The 19,948-nt window shown below is 40.0% G+C and overlaps 1 protein-coding gene across 2 annotated transcripts in view; it reads left to right on the top strand.

The window, feature by feature from the left end:
* Enpep (glutamyl aminopeptidase) overlaps positions 1–19,948 on the top strand; it is a 108,231-nt gene that overhangs the window by 36,958 nt on the left and 51,325 nt on the right. For both annotated transcript variants that reach the window (XM_012513687.2, XM_023710010.1), the window contains 4 exons: positions 665–796; positions 15,267–15,387; positions 17,732–17,886; positions 18,307–18,420. In XM_012513687.2, coding sequence (XP_012369141.1) covers positions 665–796; positions 15,267–15,387; positions 17,732–17,886; positions 18,307–18,420 — 522 coding nt within the window. The remainder of the gene's footprint in view (positions 1–664; positions 797–15,266; positions 15,388–17,731; positions 17,887–18,306; positions 18,421–19,948) is intronic.

Raw genomic sequence — 19,948 nt, 5'->3', positions numbered from 1 at the left:
AAAAAAAAAAAAAAAAATGTAAGCCCTCACCAGCCGCCCACGCCTGTGTGTGCTTTATCAACTTGGTTGCTTCTGGTGTCCTGCGCCTGAGCTAGTAAGTTGGGTTTGGTGAGGGAGGAGGAAAGGATGTGCTCAAAGTGTGACACATCCACCCAGGACACGGGCTTAGGGCTCAGCGCTGCCAGGAAGTGTTGGCAGGAATGAGGGAAGTGAAAGCAGGAGGAGGAGAACAAACTTGCCTCTACTTAAGATGGCTTTGCGTTTCACAGATTTATGCCTCTTTGCCTTCTCCTAGATCCAGATCTCATGTGAGACGGAGAATATTCAGGATTGTTGAGGGATGTAACACTCAGAATTTTATCTTTCCGTAAAAATCTGATGGCTACACTCACAGAACTGAAAATTAAGTAAATTTTCTTCATTCTTTAGAGTAGTACCATAATTTTACTTCTAAGATTTGACAAAAGAGTTCTGACTACAGAATTGAGTTTGAAGTCATCTTGGACAAGATTACTCTCTTTATTTTGGGGTTAGGGAGTGATGGAGATTTGGTGCTGAGGACCGAACCCAGGGCTTCCAACTTGGTAGTCAAGGATTCTACCATATCCCCAGCCCCAAGATTACTCTTTTGACAAATAAAAGATTTCTTTTTTGTTTTCCATAGAAAACAGAGGCAATGCATGACAACTGGATTCGAACAACATTCCAGAAATCTGTCCCCATGAGCACTTACCTAGTGTGCTTCGCTGTGCATCAGTTCACCTCCATACAGAGGACCTCCCGCAGCGGAAAGCCCGTGAGTCCCACTAACACTTCCAAACTGACTGTCTGTGCAATTAAGATTAATTTTCAGATGTTTAAAATAGCTTTTGGTGTGTCTGTTTTTCACATCACATCATAATGGAGAAGAACAGCCCATTTAGTTACCAGAGCCTGTCAACGTGATCATACATCGAGTAATATAGAAAATGTGGTCTGAGAGGACACAGGGGAAATAGCGAACATGGAGAGGCCCATTCGCACGGGTCCTTGAATGTTTGGAAGGGAAAACTGCTCTATACGGCCAAAGCGAGGTCCTAGGCACATCAACATAAATGTTTGAGAATAGCTGTGCAGAGCCATCTTGAGAAGCAGAGAAGGGCAGCTGAGGCCCTAGCGCAGACAGGGAGGGCGGAGGGGCCCAGAGACAGCAAGCAAGCACTGAGCGGCTCAGGGTCCTGCTTCCTGGGACAGCAGTGGGGGAGCCAAGGCATTTTTTAAAAGTATGAGAAACTAAAAATCTTTTTAAAAAACAAGGTGATAATTCAGCAATTTTCTTTTGAAAAACAATACTTTTTTTTGCCCCTCCCCGAAAAACAATACTTTCACTTACTGTTTTTTAATTTTGGAAGCCCCATTTTGTTTATCCTTTTCTTCATGTTTCCATTTTTTTGTGTTTCCGAATATACACAAATGTCAAGATTCTTACACCAGTTATATTATGCAAAGCAATTGTGTACAACAATCATTTCTCCCTTCAGATGTTCCACTACTTACATGCTTATCCTTCAAACAGTTGTTTTTATTTTATTATTTTTTTTATTTTAACATTTATTGTGTGTGTGTGTGTGTGTGTGTGTGTGGCCAGCTCAGCCCACCAGGGGGCGGGGCTGGCTGGCATGTGGTGCTGGAGGATTGAACCGCGGTCCCTGTGCTTTGCCAAGCTTGTTCCAAGTAGGTGCTTTAGACCACTGAGCCATCTCTCCAGCCCTCAAACAGTTGTTTTGTCTATAAAGTGGGTTGATTCACCTCTGTACTATATAATATATATATATATATATATTCTAATATAACTATGGAAGTATTTGCAATATCACTGTATAAGGAACAAATCACCAGCCCATTGTACAGGTGGGAAAATTGAAGCTTAATGAGTTTAACTCATTTGCTCAAGATCCAACTGGCAAGGGGTGAAGACAAATTCATTTTTTTTAAATAAGACAGTTTCAATGATCAATACATTGTACATTGTTATCTTCTTTGTGGTTATCCATAGTACAAGAAGCAGACAGGATATCCTGTCCAAACACTATTAGTACACCTCTTTCTTCTCATTGAATTAAGCAAAAGTAGCTGTATATCTATCCTATTTTGTATATACAAATACAAAATGTTCTTTCCTTTGTATCCCCTTTTTTGACAAATTCAAACTTCTTTCCACAGAGTGTGCCCTGCTAAGCCTTTGAAAATGTGATATTGTGGAAACAGCTTTCCCTTCTCGCTGGCTGTTGGTGCGGAAGGGATGGTTTTCCCCATTCCCGGGAGGCCAATTCCTGGGAAGGTTCCCTTCAATTTGGTGCAGCACGGCTGGACAGTGAGCTGCACTGATGCTGTGTTTTCAGCATGTGGGAAGTGACCAACAACCTTCTCATAGGGCCCGCACGGCTCCCAGGGTGGCTCGTCTGGGTTTCTTCTTTTCCTTGCCACATACTTTACACTGACGTCACTTTTGGGGGTCAAGAGTATTGAGTACAGTGGCTGACAGATAATATTAGGTATGAAAATTGATGACACTAGAGAGAGGACAGTCTTTTTCCAGATAGCGCTTGGTGCAGCTGATGCCACGCCTCTTGCTTGTCACTCAGTTAGGCACGTTAGTCAAGCTTGTTTTTGTCTTTCAACCTCAGCAAATATGGAATTTTGTCCGATATTGCTTTTTCTTTGTGAGACTTCAATTGCATACCTGTCTTTTATCATGTGTAAGTGCTTCACACATCAATTTTTTAAAATTATAATTACATTCTGGGCTAGCTTTTCCATTTTGGATAGAGATATCAAGACAAAGCAGAAAAGCTGATCAACTCTACTAATGATGGTGTAGTTTCATAAATGAGCATGACCCAAACATCCAGTCCACTGAGGACATTGTACACGGAGCTACTTTCCATTAGCAATAGTGAGCTTGAGTCTCCCTCTGCCCCGTGACCCCTGACCAGGGCAGAAGTTCTGTAGGGGGCTCCATTTGTGGGGTGAGTGTTCACATTGTCAACAGGGTTTATGAGCAGATTTTGTAGAAAGAATTTGGAGTGACATAATGGAAAATACAGTTTGGGAAAAGACCACCAAGTGTCCTGTTAGTAGTAAATTTCTTAAATGATTATCCTGTGAAAGCTCAAAGTCTAGCATTTTATCTTGAGTCAGTGGAGCTTTTTCATCACTGGGAGGGAAGCTGGAGATAATACTGTCCTCATATATCACCTCCTGGTTATCTGTTAATAGGAGAGCCACTTCCTGGATGCTCTTACGAGATTTCCAAGCAAGCAGGAGGTGCCCTGAAGCCAGTATGTGGCCTCTCGGCTCCTGCATCCTGCTTCTGCCCATCACAAGCCACCAGTGACTTTCCTTCCGTGAGAAGCTGGGGCTGTTTCCTCTCCAAGTTGAACAAAATGTCATGGGAGACATTAAGGCATTGAGTGTGAATGTTCACACTCTCAATACATTTGTCTTCTTTGGCATTTGAAAGGTTATCCTGCTCTGGGATAACAACTGACATTATGTTGAAATCTAAATTGATACTGTTTTGAAATGCTTCTGCTATGACTTCTCACTCCAAAAGTGAGAAGTTTCCTTCTCACTCAGGAAAATCAACCTACTAATTCAACCCAAGTTACGAAAGCCACAACAGGTTCATAGTCCTGCAGTCTTTGATTCTTAAGTCACGGAGAAGGAAAGGAACAACATAGAACAGAAATGCCAAGAAAAATAAACATACTATTGGAGTAAATGACAATAATTGGAGAAACAAAAAATTTTAAAGCTACATGAAATTAGCATTAACACATATACTCTGGGGGCCAGGGAGATGATTCGGTAGGATAAGTGCTTCTCTGGCAAGTGCAAAGGTCTGAGTTCAATCCCCAGTTCCACCAAACAAAACAAAAAAACACATATACTCTGAGAGATTTAAAAAGGTCATAACAAAAAGTGAAAAAAAAAAAAAGACCACACACGCACACACACACACACACACACACACAAAGGAAGTGGGGCAGGGGAGATAGTTCAGTGGAATAAGTGCTGGAATAAGTACCACAAAAAAAAAAAAAAGTGAGAAAACAGTCAGAAATGAGAGTTGGAGTTCAAATGATTTCCAAAGCAAAACTAGGTTGTCTTCTCTAGGAACTTGTGGTCATTTCTTTCTGTATGTGTGTGTGAGTGAGTTCAAACCAGGGATTGCACTCAAGACCTTGTGCTTGCCAGGTAGGCACTTATGCCACTGAGCTATCTCCTCAGCCCATCTTCTAGGAACTTGTTTCTGAGCAAATCTTTCCAAAAGCAGAGCTCAGTGAGCCTGTAGTTGCAGCTCTTGCCTTCTGCTTTATATTTTTATTAATTCCATAGAAATGTTTATATTATTTAAAGCCCTGGTGTGCCACATGAGGTTTCTGTTTTTATATCAGATCAACTGTTTCAGAACGGTTAGGAGTTAGGAGCAGCAGGTTGCATGAAATTGCCAATTTATTGTACAATCTTGACTCAAAGTCCCTATATAACTTTTTCAGTGAAAAGAAAAATATTCATTTATTAAAATTAAAAAATGGAGCTGGATAATTGCTTTGTACATTTTATTTATTTCTGTATTTTAGGGAAGGGCCTGCAGGATATTCAGGGTCTCACTACTAGATCAGACACATAGTGATTTTCCTATTTACAGCCTCCGAATTGCTGGGATTACAGGCACACGCCACCATGCCCAGTCTCAACTGACATCTCAGCATGCCCTGGGGTGGGGCTGGCATGGCAGGCCTGGGGATCAAACCCCTGACCCCTATGCCTGCTTGTAGGCACTTTAATCTGCTGAGCTATTTGGCTGGCCCTGTTTTGTATATTTTAAATAGAAATGCTGCTCATGGTATTCACTGATAGATTAATCCCTTGTTCATCATGATCTGATTATACCACATAATCCAAGAATCTGTAGTGCATCGATTAACCTCCTTTAGGAATACTCACACCTGCGACAAGTGCTCCTTGACAACACTGAACATCCAATCAACTCCTGCGTTCTTTTCAACTGTATCTCAGATAGGGAATAGCACACGTTAGTAGTGGAGCTCACATTGTATGCAAAATATCCTGCTGTTTTGTCCAAGGCAACAATACTTTGACTCTGAAGGTACTCCAGAATATTTTAAACTCTATATGTTTTCTTTTTGGAAGAGTAGTTGCATTTCATTTTGATTTAATCCTGAGAAAGTAATAAAAGTAACTTGAAGAATTACTCAGTATTTTTGCAACAATTAATGCCAACCATGGGTGGAAGGACGTGTGTAACTGTTGGCAAGAAATGTACTTCTGAGAACTTTTCTAGGTTGGATTGGTTAAGGGTTTTCAGAGTAAATAAAATCACTGAATTCCATCCCAGAAAAAAAATAAACAAGAAATCCCAAACTGTACAAAGTACAGACAGATTATATGACTTTTTGTCAACTAACTAGTTAGGCTTAAAGATTGTGATGCTATTGTTCTCTTAGGAATCATATCATGGGAAACAATAAATATATTATTAGCTTGATATTTTAGTTCCACCTATCCCACTGCTATATGTGGTTGTTCATTGGTTCACAAATGCTTGTATTTGTAAACAAATTGGTTTGAAAACACAATCGTTTGCCAAATGTTTATTTTTGTTTGCGAACTGCAACGTTTGACAAACATGACCCAGGCCATCTTTTCCAAAACTGTAGAACAAATTATGTCCATGAGCTGAGGTACCACTGTATGGTAATTGTTTTCAAATCCAGAATCATGTGGCTTTCAGTATATTTTATAGCTTATTTACATTATCAGTTTAATATACATATCCTACAGAAAACCTGGGAAAAAAACAAGAAATTGAAAAAATTGCCCTCATTGTCTCATGTAAAATCATCTTAAGTTATTGGGTTTGTGATATCTTCGCAAGTAGTTACTGCCAGAATTTCTGAGCTTTGTGTCTATCTTCAAGGAATCAAATTCACGAAAAATTACAAGGCACTAGTGTTTCTGTTCTGGAGCCATAAAAGTTCCAATTAAGTCTTCCATTCCTTTGGGACATTTGGGCTCTGTCTTTTGTAAAGAAGAGTGTCTGAAAAGGAGAAATGACCTTCCTGGAGCTGATATCAACTCTAGTCAAGTTGTCAAGTTGTGCTCCACTTTCCTGAGAAAAAGAAAGAGTTGAGAGGGCTGGGGCGGCAGCTCGGTGACCTAGTCCCTGCCTGACAAATGCAAGGACCCGGGTTGCATCCCCAGTACCACATGCTGTGCTGATTCCAGGCATGCTGTGCTGGCCACCAAAACCAGGCATCATGGTGCGCGCCTGTAATCCCAGTGCAGGCGAGGCTGAGACAGAAGGATCACCACAAGTCCGAGCTGCATAGTAAGACCCTGTATCAAATAAATAAATAAATGAATATAAGATTAAAAAATTTTTTAAAGACAGAATCTTGGGAGGAGAACCCATTTAATTAGGTATATACAATGATCATATTAATTCTAATACTCTGTCAGATTATATTATGCTTCCTTCCCAAAATTCCTACAGGGTGATCCCTGAATAGATAATTGTGTGTTTATATGTATAATTTTTTAAAGAGAGTACAAAAAAAGTATGAAAACAAAAATTACAAATGATACAGAATTTCACTAAACAAAATGATATGAATTTCACAGTATTTGTTGTAATGCATTGTGTTGTCTTCAAATTAGTTGTCAACATTACCAGATATATGCATGCAGAACTGAAAGGAAAGAGAAAGAGATATACAAAAAATTAAGAAGAGAAAAAGGACAAAGAATTGAAAAAATGAGACAAGACAAATTGATCATTAACTGCTCCTTTCCACAGATCAGCAGAAATGCACAGTACAGTTGTCCAAACTGTCCTGCTTGCATACATAGATATAACTCTTTCCCCACTCCCTTTCCTTTTCTTTGCTTCAACTCACTAATTCCTTCCTTTTGAATAGAAAACTACACATTTGAATAAATCCTCCCTCCTTCCAGGTAACTCCTTCCTTCCATCTTAGTGTTATTATCTAGACTAGAAAGATTAAGTGATGGTAAAGAGAATACACACTATGAATTCACTTCTTAGGTAGGCGTAACACTATAAACCATTTTAAGTTTTATTGCCATAGTTTTTAATTCATATATTTCTCTTCATAACAATAGTCTCATGAGAAAAAATTGTTTTAATAATCAGATAACTGAAATAATTTTAGATTTACAGAGACTTGCAAAGATACAACGGAGCTTTTCTCTTGGTTTCCTGTAATGTTAACTTCATGCATTATGTAACCACTTATCGTACATTCACCAAAACTAAGGCACTGACATTTGTGCATCCCTATAAACTACAATTCTTCTTTGGATTTCACTTGTTGTTGTGGCAATGTGTCTTTCAGTCACTTAGCATTACATGCAGGAGAGCTACAGCTGACTCTAGTGGGATTTCTTGTCTTAATTTTGAAAAATTTCCATTACACTTTCCATAGTACATTCCACTAACCATGTAGAAGGCTCTCTTTTCCCTACAGCCTTCTGAGCACTTCTTGCTTCTTGTATTCTTAATGACAGGCATTCTGACTGGGTGCGATGGGACCTCAGGACTGTTTTGATTTGCATTTCCTTAAGGGCTACAGATGGTGAATATTTCCTCATGTGCTTAGTGTTTACTTTTACTTCTTTTGAGAAGTGATTGTTCAATTCATTCTCCCATTTTTTTGGTTGGGTCATTTGTTTTGGGGGGTTTAATTTTTGAGTTATTTATGTACTGTAGATATCAATTCTCTATCAGAAGAGTGGCTGGCAGAACTTTGCTCTGTCTTGTAGGCTGCTACTTTTACTCTGTGCCTTTTGAGGTGCTGAAGCTTTTGAGTTTAATGTGATCTCATTTGTTGTTTGTTGATATTATCTCCTGTGCTTTTGGAGTTCTGCTCAGCAAGTCCTTGCCAGTGCCTGTGGCTTCAAGAGCTTCCTCTATGTTATCTTTGAGTTGTTTTAAAGGGTTTGTCTTTGTACTTAGGGCCTTGATGCATTTTGAATTTATTTTAGTACAGGGTGAGAGATAGGGGTCGAAATGTACTCCTTTGCACATGGATAACCAGTTTTTCCAGCACCAGTGGTTGAAGAGGCTGTCTTCCCCAATGTGTTTGGTTCCTTTGTCAGAAATCAGAGAGTTTAAGACATATGGTGTTCGTTCGTTCTGTGCTCTCTGTCCTGCTACATTGGCCTACACGTCTACTTTTGTGCCAGTACCAAACTGTTTCTGACCCCAGAGCTTTGTGGTGTAACTTGAAATCTAATATTGTGCTGTCTCCCACTTTGCTGTTTTTGCTCAGGATTGCTTTGGCTACTGTGGGTCTCTTCTTGTTTTATGTGAATTTTAGAGCTTCTTTTTTAGTTTTGTGAAAAATGTTGGTATTTTAGTAGGGATTGCATTAAGCCTATAGATCATTTTTTGATAATATAGTCATTTTGACTATGTTAATTCTGCCTACTCAGAAACAGTGAATGCCCTTTCATTTTCTAATATCTTCCTTCTGAGTATTGTGATTTTCCTTATAGAGGGCCTTCACTTCTCTGGTTAGGTTGATTCATATGTGTTTCATTTCTCTTTGAGGCTATCATGAAGCTTTTCCTGGATTCTTTCTCCATGCATTCATTAGTGTTGTACAGGAACACTATTGATTTTTGTGTTTATTTTGTATTCTGCCAATTTCCTGAATTTGTTCACCAGCTCTAAGAGACTTCGGGCAGACTTTTGGGGTCTCCTATCAAACAGATAATTTGAGCTTGTCCTTTCTTAGTTTATAAGGAAATTTTTTGCTGTGGATTTGGTAAGTTTTCAGAGTGAATTTAATATTAAACATTTTGTTAACTTTCAAAAATTATCTTCTGTACTTGTGTTATTTATATTGACTTATCAATATTTCTCTTGAAGAAATGTGTTCATTCAAGAAACCGTGAAAGTTTGTGAATGGTTCTTTTTTTTTCTTTCTTTTTTTTTTTTGGCAGAACTGGGGATTGAACTCAGGCCATGGCGCTTGCCAGGGTAGTGCTTATTCCACTGAGCCATCTCCCCAGCCCCCTGTGAATGGTTCTTATTCCTTATTTAAACTTATAAAAATATAAAACAGATTAATAGAAAGTAACTTAAGATTCTATGAGGTAATGAGGTAGTCTTTTGAAATACTAATTTTTTATAGTTATAGTACAGTGATAGTCAGCAAGGGTCAAACAGCTTATTTTAATGGAAAGTTGAGCTGCCAGTAAACGTTTTGTGTAACTTAAGTGACCATGTTGATTCTCCTCAAACAGTAGCAGTTAAGTTCTGAATTCAAAAGTTTGAAGATGTTTTTAATCTGTATAGCCTTGGCAGAGAGAGAGAGAGAGAGAGAGAGAGAGAGAGAGAGAGAGAGAGAGAGAGAGAATTTACCCAAACTTTGAGAAAGATTTTGTATGAAAGGCACATTACATTGAAAAGGCAAAGTTTGAAAAATCAAAAACAAAACAAAAACCCTGATGTGTGGTTCTTTTCTCCCAAATACTGCTCTCCCCTAACTTTCTGCCTACTGCTCAGAGAACATAAGCTTCTAAACTTCAGTAGAGACTGTCATGTTTAGGGATAGCAATTATGTACATTCAGTATGGGTTTGTAGTATTTTAAACAGCACAGATTCATTTTTTTTTTTACTTCTTTGCTATCTTAGTTTTGATTAAAAATCAAAGCATACAGAGGTTCCTTTGATCAGATTACTTTCTAAGTGTTCCTGGTAGACCTACTGTGTGCACAGCAGGATGCTAAGGAGGACCTTCTGTGTGCACAAGAGGATGCTATGTCTTGCCAAAAGTGAGATGCTGAGGCAACGGTCCCCATCCCAAGTGTGAAACATTTGCTGCCCACTGCCACCAAATGTGCCCTCAGCTCTTCCCTGGTGCCAGTCTTCTGAGCACTAGAGACATCACCTTGAGTTTTAGGGACTGTGCACAGGTCCTGGGTCCTCTAATGGGGTACATCTCTTTGGAACACATCAGGTGAGATTCCTGCTGGAGCAGGAGTGGGAAGCCAGGCTGTTGTCAAAGGGGCAATGACCATATATTCCCTCATCTAGGAAATGTGAATAACAGAGGAGGGATTTTTAATTATGCTGGATAAGAGGTATGAATAGAGGAGTAGCAGACATCCATTCCTGGGACATGCTGGGAAAGCCTAAATGTTTGGTCACTTGTGTTGGCAGAAGTTGTTTAACGGACAGGAACCAGGAAGATGGGGACCCAGGAGACAGCTGAGCTGCAGCTCCCAGGGAGCCCCACAGGCCTGAGCTGCATCCGGCCCGGGTGGTGGTGGCAGTCCGTTAAGGCCGGCTCCTTTCCAGCCCTGTGGCCTGTCTGCACAGTGCCTTCCTTTCAGACCCAACACACTCTTTGGGTCCTGCCCCATCCATTTCCTCCTTCCCTTCTCTGACCCAGGGGAGTCTTTCAGCACCTCTTCCTACATAGTTCTGATGTCTCCCCATCTTCGCTTCACTCCCACACTGCAGCAGAAACTCTGTGACTTGTGACTTGTTGTATTCCTGCCTGTTTTTAATGCTGAAAGCCTTTCAGAATGAGGCTCTTGCAAGTCAAAAGGTTTGGACTTTCAAGTTTATTTTGTAGGCATCAAAAACGTCAATTTACATCCTCATTACATTCCTCTAGGGTTCATCATGGCTACTGCGCCATCACCATGTGACATCACTCACACGTAGGGAGATGCACCCCGGGAAAATCCAGAGGTTAATAATTCAGTTTATTATCTTCTATAAAACCAATGCTGCTGATGAGACCCAGAACCAGTGTGTGTGAAGTGCTGTGTGGGCCATACCTTATTTAACCTCAGTGGTATCTCTGTGATACAAGTACTGTTGTTATCTCTAACTTGCGGCTAGGAATTTAGAATTCAGTCTTACCAGTGAAGAGGTAGAATGATAAGGTAAGAAGGAGACTTCTGCATTCTAGTGTCACTTGTGCCTTGGACTTTATTTTCATTCTGTATTTGATGAGGAAGTTTATTTTGATATCTCCTTTAAGCTCTAAAATTTCAGATAAGGGTTTAAAATCTTCTCTAAGCTCTTTGTGACCAATTATATGCTGGGATCTATACATTTTCTTTTTAGATTTGTAAAAGGTCCTGTGTTTAAATACTGTGTGTCATTGAGTCCCTGCTGCAGGATCTGGGGCAGAACTTTGTGATTCAACACTGACGTTCTGCAGCAAGAGTTTTAAGTGGGAAAAATAATGATACAAAAACATCAGTTCAGGTCAGATGATACTGCCAAGTTAGTTTGCTTAAACACATAGAAAGCTTTTAAGGTTTAGAGCTCTTTGGATTTTATAACTGTGGATGGGGTAATGGGAGCTAGACTAGTAAAAAGATTGGAAAAAAGAAATCTTTAGTAATATAAAATATTGCATTCTATTTTCATTCATAGAATCGATGTACAGTGTGAAAGGGAGGGACAAGAGGAGTGCTTATCATATTCTCTGACAAGTTTAAAGAAGTCTAAAGACTCATAAAAATTCCTAAGAGTTGCACTGCTGAACTTTGTACTTGGTTCTGTTTGCAGAGACATAAATAAGCATTGGACATGAAGATGGTACAGGCCTCACCAGGTCGTTCTAAGGAAGGTTCTTCTAGGACATGAGGTCTCAGCACATTGTAGAGTGCTTGCCTAGCCATGTTCAAGTATTGCAGAAATAAAAGTCTCCACTAGTGGATTGAATCATGATTGTCAGGGGTAACAAAGGCACACGTAGAAGGAGAAGCAGCAACCAAGCAGGAATCAAGGCTCATGAACTTGCGTCCCATTTCTCCAATTGCTGGAGACATTTGCATAAAGGGGTAATATTAGGAACTCTAAAGATTGATGTTACAGTACACTCCAATATGATGAAGGAAAAGCAACAGTAGTAATGACAAAGCAGGTTATCCCTGCCTCCCCAGAGAAGAACCAACTGAATATAGAGCCATCCCAGACTTTTATCACAGGCAGCACAATAGAGTCGGTGTTTCTCTGCCTTGCTGGTACATCCACAGAATTCTCCTTTGCCCTCTTAGAAAGTAAATACAGGCAGAAAAATTAGGTTCTTGAAGCCTTACATACTTCATATTCATATTGATATTCAAAGGTCATGAACCCTCTACTTAATCTTCAATTGGGTCCTTGAATGATGATGGCATTGTATAGGGACTCTTTTAGAATGCAATGAAGAGGAGAGAAATACACGTCACATCCGTTTCACTCCACCTTATACGATACAGCTAGTCATGTACTTTAAATATGTCTCATAGAGCCAGCATGTAAAATAGAAAGAAGGAAATTATTATTAAAAGTGATGCCAATTCAAGCATTAATTTCTGAACACTGTCTTGGTCAAAAATGTGGAGCGGATGAGAAAGGGGAGTTAACCACCTAGGTGACATCCCAGAGAATGGTCAGGGCATGTGGACAGAACATTCAGTTGTTGTACTGGGGATAGAACCCAGGGCTTCATGCATGCTAGGCAAGCGTCCTACCACTGATCTACATCCCCAGTGCTTTTCAGTATTTATTTTATTTTATTTTTTGTGGAACCGGGGATTGAACTCAGGCCCTTGTGCTTGCCAGGGAAGTGCTTATTCCACTGAGCCATCTCCCCGGCCCATTATTTATTTTGAAATAGAGTCTCACTAAATTTCCCAGGCTGGCCTTGAACTTGCAGCTGTCCTGCCTCAGCCTCCTAAGTACCTTAGGTTATGAATAGGCACCACTAAACCTAGCTGCAGATGCACCATACGCTGCGTATTGAGGATGAGCTCACAGAACAGGAACAGTCCAGCAGAGGCAGCACGAAGGTGTCTGCAGTGAGGGTTGCTTTTCTAAACCCTCCAATCCAAACAGTTCTGCAGTTAAATGCATGCCACAGACAGCACTTGGGAGGTTCAAAGGGCAGACCATGTTGGCAGGTTTGTGGAGCCTTCTGTGTAGAGATATGTCCTTGGCATACAGCAGATAGGACAGTCTCTTAAGTTAGCTCTGGCTGATTACATTACAAAATTAATGGGCTATATCCATATCTTGTGTGATTCCTCAGCTCTGTTGATCAAAGCTATGGTCCACTGAGTGATGAAGCACGCCCAGTGGCCCTTTCTTGGAAAGGTCATAGATCACAGGTGATCTTCACCTCGTTAGGCTGCAAAGGCTGCACCCTTCTATGAGGGTGGCCTGCTCAGAAGCAGAAGGGTAAGAGTGGCTTTTATTTTAATTGAACTGGTATTGACATCCATCTCATGTAAAGCCTCTAGGTTTCTGATGCTTCCACCAATATGGAGTACAAAAAAAGGTGAATATTTCTTGTATGCCTGCTGCTGAAAGGGGTCCTTCTACCAGCATGGAAACGGGCAACTCTTGCCCAAAAGAGCAGGCCCCTGCTCTGCTTCCCCTCCATGGAAGACCTGTTAGGGTTTTTGCTTTCTCAATTTTTTTCACTCCCTAAACATGTGCAGCACACAATCGCCGGGGGTGTAGACAACAGCGGATTGAAACACGAGGAACTGCCCTTCTTCAAGGTTGAATGGTGGAAAACAAGTACAGCCATGAATCTCGGAGTGTTTTACAAGTGTCTGAGACGCTCCTGATGGCATGGCAGGCCGGGGGGAGCATGTTAATTTTGATTTCATATGGCATATGACATTGTACTGGTTAGAGGTCACCAACTGGCTCCTTAGTTTCACTTAACTGCTTGGAAAATATGTGTCAATGCTTACCAAGTGGATAGGAGGACAGGGAGTGAGATGGACTGTGACAACACTTCTGGCAAAGACAGTCAAAGAAAGAAACACTCAAAGGACACTGCAGTGGTCTTCGAATTGGTTCATCTTCTGAGCTGAACATTAACACATCTAAGGCAAAAATATCATTTACTCGTTGGCTAGGAGAGTCGTGATCCAGGCATGGCAATTTCAAGGGAGCCTTTTCCAAACCTTGTCCTCTAAGTATCTTTCCACTGCTCTTTACCTCTAAGAAAGATGACTCAAGCTGTGTGCCTAAATGAAGAGCACAACTAGCCGTGCAATGGGGGAGGTACGGAGCAGAATAGGCATCGTTTCTTCTTCCTTAAAAAAAAAATCTTGAGTCATCTGGTCTGGTTAGGTCAATGGTCTTGAATTTACTTAATGCCTTATCTTCTGATTTCCTTAGCGGTTTTGTGTCAGGGCTTGGGGTTAGTATGTACTTTTCATTTGAGTTTCTCACAAACTCTTATCAGACTCTAGTTGTCTGAAGGGACAACTGCAATCCTAGTTGTCACAAGGATTTCCTTCCTCATTTGTATACTGAGAAATGTGAAGCACCCGTGATGTTCTCAGGCACAAACGCTGAAGCCGAGGGACCACATCTACTTCCAGAACACTATGTTTAAGAAGAGTTAGGATGATTTCTGTAAAGCTATAAATACTTAGAGTTGGATGGAAAGTCTGTTTGGTTTAATATCTGTATGTCTTTGGTACAAAATATAATATTCTAGCAGCTTAGAGATTTGTAGCTTGCCAAGGTGATTGCCATCAAGGAAAAATTTCAGATCATTGTATTTTAGGAACTAGAAAGAATTGAAAATCTTGTTTATAGACCCTCAATGTCATTTCTTTGGTGAAGTATGCCTTGTTTACACAGGACTGTAACTTTTGCTGATGGTGTAAAATAAAGTACTGTATTTTTTTTTTTAAAAGAAAGAATTGAAATATATCAGCAAGGCAATTTGGAGAAACGGGACAGAATAGCATAACGGGAAAACATACATTCTAGGAGTCTTTAGATGAAAAAAATCCCAGTAATTCATTTCCTCCAAGACAACACGCAGAGAAAGACAAAGCCAGCAAAAGATGAGTGGGCTGGTGGAGGTATGAAAAGAAAGAGATTCAAAGATACTAAGGCAACGTATGTTTTAAATAGAAAGAGTAATAACAACTTTTAAAGTGTTGAATGAAGTGCTTACACTGTTTCCAGTCACTGATGTCACTCATTGAATGATGGCACTTAGTGCAGGTTTCACTTGAGTCTCAGAGATGTGATTTGTCCCCGACCACATGGCAAGTATGAAGCAGAACCTGGATTTCAGTTAGGCTTCCCTCACTCCAGAGCCCTTAACACCATATCATGTATCATAGTGTTTCGTGCTTTAGCAATGAATAGTAATTCTCAGTTAGTATTTTGTGTTTTGTTTAATAGCTCACCATTTATGTCCAGCCAGAGCAAAAGCACACAGCTGAATACGCTGCAAACATAACCAAAATTGTGTTTGATTACTTTGAGGAATACTTTGCTATGGAGTATTCTCTTCCTAAATTAGGTAAGAATATATTTTTATTTTCTTATTTTTTAATATTGTATTTCTCTTTACCTTAGTAAATTTATTTCACCCCTTCTAACACCATTAGTTAATGAACATGCCCATAATTTGTATCTAACTTATTACATAGTGAAATATCCATTCTGAATTTCTTTACAAATAATGTGAATGTTTTCCCTTTCTGATAAATGTTTAGGCATCATTTCCAAAGAGAGGGGAGAATACATGCAAAAATCTGCAAGCCTATTAATGTTAGAGCCAGAAACAGCTCTTAGGTCAGTGGATTTAAAAAATTAGTACCAATCCCGATCACTTAGCTGTCTTCCCAACACTGGTACATTGAAAACAACTGGCAAACGATGCGGTAAGAATCCCATGTACTCCCAGTCTTCCCACTGTTGAGTGAAACCATTTCTAGATTCTTCAGTAGTCACCTCTTTCATAAATGCATTTTTTTCTGTCCTGTGAAAGAAGGCATGCTTCTTTCATTAATAGCAGAAATACTTCATTCATAAACTTGAGGGACATTAGCAGAATTTTTAAATGTAAGCCTCCAAGAGATATTTGTAGGGGTAAAATGAAGGCAGTGAGCAAATCAACCAATCAACAGTTGGCTCCCCTGTTCCATTTTTGCCCTTCCTTTAATCAGTTATCAATGCAAAGTAACTGGGCTACTGGTCTCCCCTGGAGGACAGCGGTGGCTCTCAACATGCTTGTAGACGCTCCCTGTTTTCTTCAGTGGAAGCAGTGACAAGTTTTTGGGGGTTTTTTTCTGCTTAACAGCTATTAGAGAAGACAGAAAGGCAGAAATAACAGCGATTTTTTTTATCAGCATCAGAAAAATCATAAGCTATCAAGCTTCTGAATTCAAAGGTCTTTTTCCCTTCACCTCACTTGTAACCCCTTGGATAAGCTGGGGAGTGGAACCTGGATTCTCTCTCCGTCACCTCTGCTTATACATCTCCCCCACTCCCTCTTCTTACCCAGCTATGTGCATCTTCAATACTTTGAGAGTTAGCTCTACCATAAGCTGGTGCTAATTATAATGCCAGTGCTCATCAGAGGGATGAGATGACAAAGATTCCTTTTGTTTAAGGGCTGGGTGCACATCACACTGCTTCTCTACTTTTTTTTTTTTCAGAACCAGGGATTGCACTCAGGCCCTTGTGCTTGCCAGGCAAGCACTTATTCTCCTGAGCCATCTCCCTGGCCCCTTCTCTGCCTTTTAAAGGAGATCCTTAAAACAAAATAACCAACTCTAAAAATGAAGACTGCATGAAAAGAAGCCACTACTGTACTTTAAAAATGTTTTATTAATTTTAATGAGAAAGAAATAGCAATGAGACAGTTTCAAAGCAGGTTAGTAGGACAGCTACAATAATTAACATTGCATATTGTCTTCAATCATTTTTATTTTTTAATGAAATCTTGAAAAATATTTTAACTGGAAGAACCTTTTTTATGTTAGATGAAAAGTGCAATTTATTTTCATTTCCAGGCCTCATGTAAATTATGCATAATAATAAAGAAACTACATTCTGATTAGAGTTCATTAATGAGGGAAGCTGTGTTTTCTACTAATCAACTGAGCGTTTTCTATTTCGAGATTGAACGTAGAAGTGCTTCACACAGCGCGCTCCTATGAGATATTGTGTCTAACATTATGGGCCCCAGAGAACACAAAGGAGAGAATCGCTTACCAGAATCTAACATTTTAGACCTGGAAGAGAACTGTGAACCAATACAGTCAGTTCCATTTTTCTCCAGGTTCCTTAATGAACCTAAAAATGGTGAGCTATTAGATTGGAGGAGAATCAAGTTGACCTCAAATTGTAGAGCTAGTGAGGAAAGTGGTTTCATGTTCTCTGGGATTCTGTGTCCTTGGATAGACTTCTATTTCTAGGCACCTAGAGGCTCTGCGATCCTTATTCCTCATTTGAGCGCTTCATTCTTCCTCCCCACAGCTTACCTCAAAACAGATGCTGCCCATTACCTAAGTGAAAGCCTTGGGAGAGAAACGCTCCCAACAATGAAGTACTGTACTAAAAGGAACAAAAGACACAAAATAATAGAGACCTTGAAAAAAAGTATTTTAAGGGTCCTTTAAAAAAAAGAGAGAGAAGGCCACACTGAAGTCTAGAGCCAGCAGAAAAAGCTCCATGAAAATTTTGAGTGCATTAGGCCTGATATGTTTGTACAGATGATTATGTCTCTTCACGCTAACAAATTGTTTTTAGACCTTAAAAAAACCCAAAACATTCAAGAAACTTAATTTGGTCAAAAAAAATATTATGAACAAATGGAAAGAATGTCTTTCTTGACTGGACTTTTTCTTTTTCCATAGATAAAATCGCTATTCCAGATTTTGGCACTGGCGCCATGGAGAACTGGGGACTCATCACTTACAGGGAAACGAATCTGCTCTATGACCCCAAAGAATCGGCATCATCCAACCAACAGCGGGTGGCCATGGTGGTTTCCCATGAGCTCGTGCACCAGGTATAGCGCCGTGACATGGAACTGCTTGCTTTCAAAACTTGCTGAAGGCCAGAGGACTAAATTTATTTATGATTTAACAAGTCAAATTAGCCAACTCAGAAAACCCATGTGAAAATCATTCCTCAGGCTAATAAACACTGCATCACAAAGAAACTTTAAAATCCATTGTTTGCCATCCTCAGTCCAGAGGCAGGCTTTCGGTAGGTTTACTATTCCCAGGAGACCCTAAACAAAGGCAATAACCAAGAAGCATCTACTGACATTTAAAAATCAGAATAAATAAAACAAGAAATAGGTACAATGCCTCCCACTTCTGTGACACAGTAACACAATTCACATGGAGAAATGTTTTGAAATGCCCAAGCCCTCGGTACCACAAGAATAAGGACATAACGATCTCTTTGTTGCTTTTGCTTGCAGTGGTTTGGGAATATCGTGACCATGGACTGGTGGGATGACCTGTGGCTAAATGAAGGATTTGCTTCTTTTTTTGAGTTCCAGGGAGTAAACCAGGCAGAAAAAGACTGGCAAATGGTGAGCCCTCGGTGCATGTTCTCCAGATCTGTTTCCTTTGTTCAAAGCAGACTGAGAGTTTTGGACTCTGACGGTGGCCTCGGTTCGGGGGCCCAGGGCAGTGCTGAATTGGGAGTCCACTGTGGAAATGGGCAGGAGCCAGCCTTGCTTAGAGCCCTTGCTCAGTCTCTAGACAGCACCTGGACACCACACTCTGCAGATAGCTGTGACAGCGTCACCCAGAGCACGGGTCAAAGCAAGACCAAGATGTCTAGCAAAGCAAATGCCAATCTTGTGCTCAAGAAATATCTGCCAGGCTAACTCTTTGAAAAACATCGGTGTGATTTTTTGTAAACTACTTACCTTAGACAGGCTGCTTGAAGTGGTGCAGAGAAGAAATAAAAATATAAACTTAGTGTGCAAGCTCAAGTCCTGGGCATGGTTAAGGTAGAGAAATAGGTCAGTTCTTTCTTTACTGTACCATAAAAACATTGTTCATTGTTCTCTGTCTTACAAGGTTAACAACTATGGTGGGCATTAACATACCATGTGTCGATTCCTAGGGGACCAGGAACAAAAATTTCTCTACAATCTCTAGATTTTAGAAAATCTATATAGGTGTTGTATTTATATTTATATCATGTAAGTATTCTTACTAGATTGTATGTATAAAAGTGAGTGTGTGTGTGTGTGTGCATGTGTGTGCGTGTGTGTGTGTGTGTGTGCGTGTGTGTGTGTGTGGACATAAATGTGTGGATGATTGCAAGAGGTTGGGCAGGATGTAGAATACTGCCCTCTACTGGAAAAAGGTAGAAAATTAAGTGCTTGAAGCCTTTGCTTACTTTTAAAGTGGAAGAGTAATTTGCAACAATTCCTTCTTTAAAAGTGTGAGCTACCCCCCGGGGATTTTCAAGAATGAACTGTTGACATCTGGAGAAAGAATTCTTCATTTTGTGAACTGTCCTGGGAATTGAGGGGTACTTAGCAGCATCCCTGGCCTTCATCTGTTAGCTAGCTGCCAGGCACCTTCCTGCTTCAGTTGGTCACAACCCAAAGTAGCCGGCATACCTTCATATGGCTCCCTGGGGACAAACAGTTTCTCTCACGGAGAACCACTCATCTACATGAACATCGCTGGTTGCATAGTTATTGGAAGTAAAGCACATAAATGAAGAATTATTTTACCTTTTGGTTCCCTTTTTACAATAATCCCATATCCTTCTTATATCAAACAGCTACAATAAATTATGACATTTTAAATATCATATTCTGGGGAGTTAGCTCAGTAGAATAAGCACCTGCCTGGCAAATGTATGTCCTGAGTTCAATCCCCAGTTCAAAAAAAAAAAAAAAAAAAAAAAAAAAAAAGTGGGAAGGCCTTTAAATGTAGTGATTGATTTATTCAACATTGGACAGTTCAATCTAGAATGAGACTATACAAGTGTAAGGAATATGGGAATGATTTTCATCAGCACTATCAACTTATTCAGCATGAAAGATTTCACAGAGATAAGAAACTCTAACTGTACATAGGAGAGAAACTTTGAGC

This window comes from Octodon degus, unplaced genomic scaffold (assembly GCF_000260255.1).
Source record: "Octodon degus isolate 3935 unplaced genomic scaffold, OctDeg1.0 scaffold00016, whole genome shotgun sequence".
NCBI classification, from domain to species: Eukaryota; Metazoa; Chordata; class Mammalia; order Rodentia; family Octodontidae; genus Octodon; species Octodon degus.
This window is presented reverse-complemented; position numbering and strand designations above follow the sequence as displayed.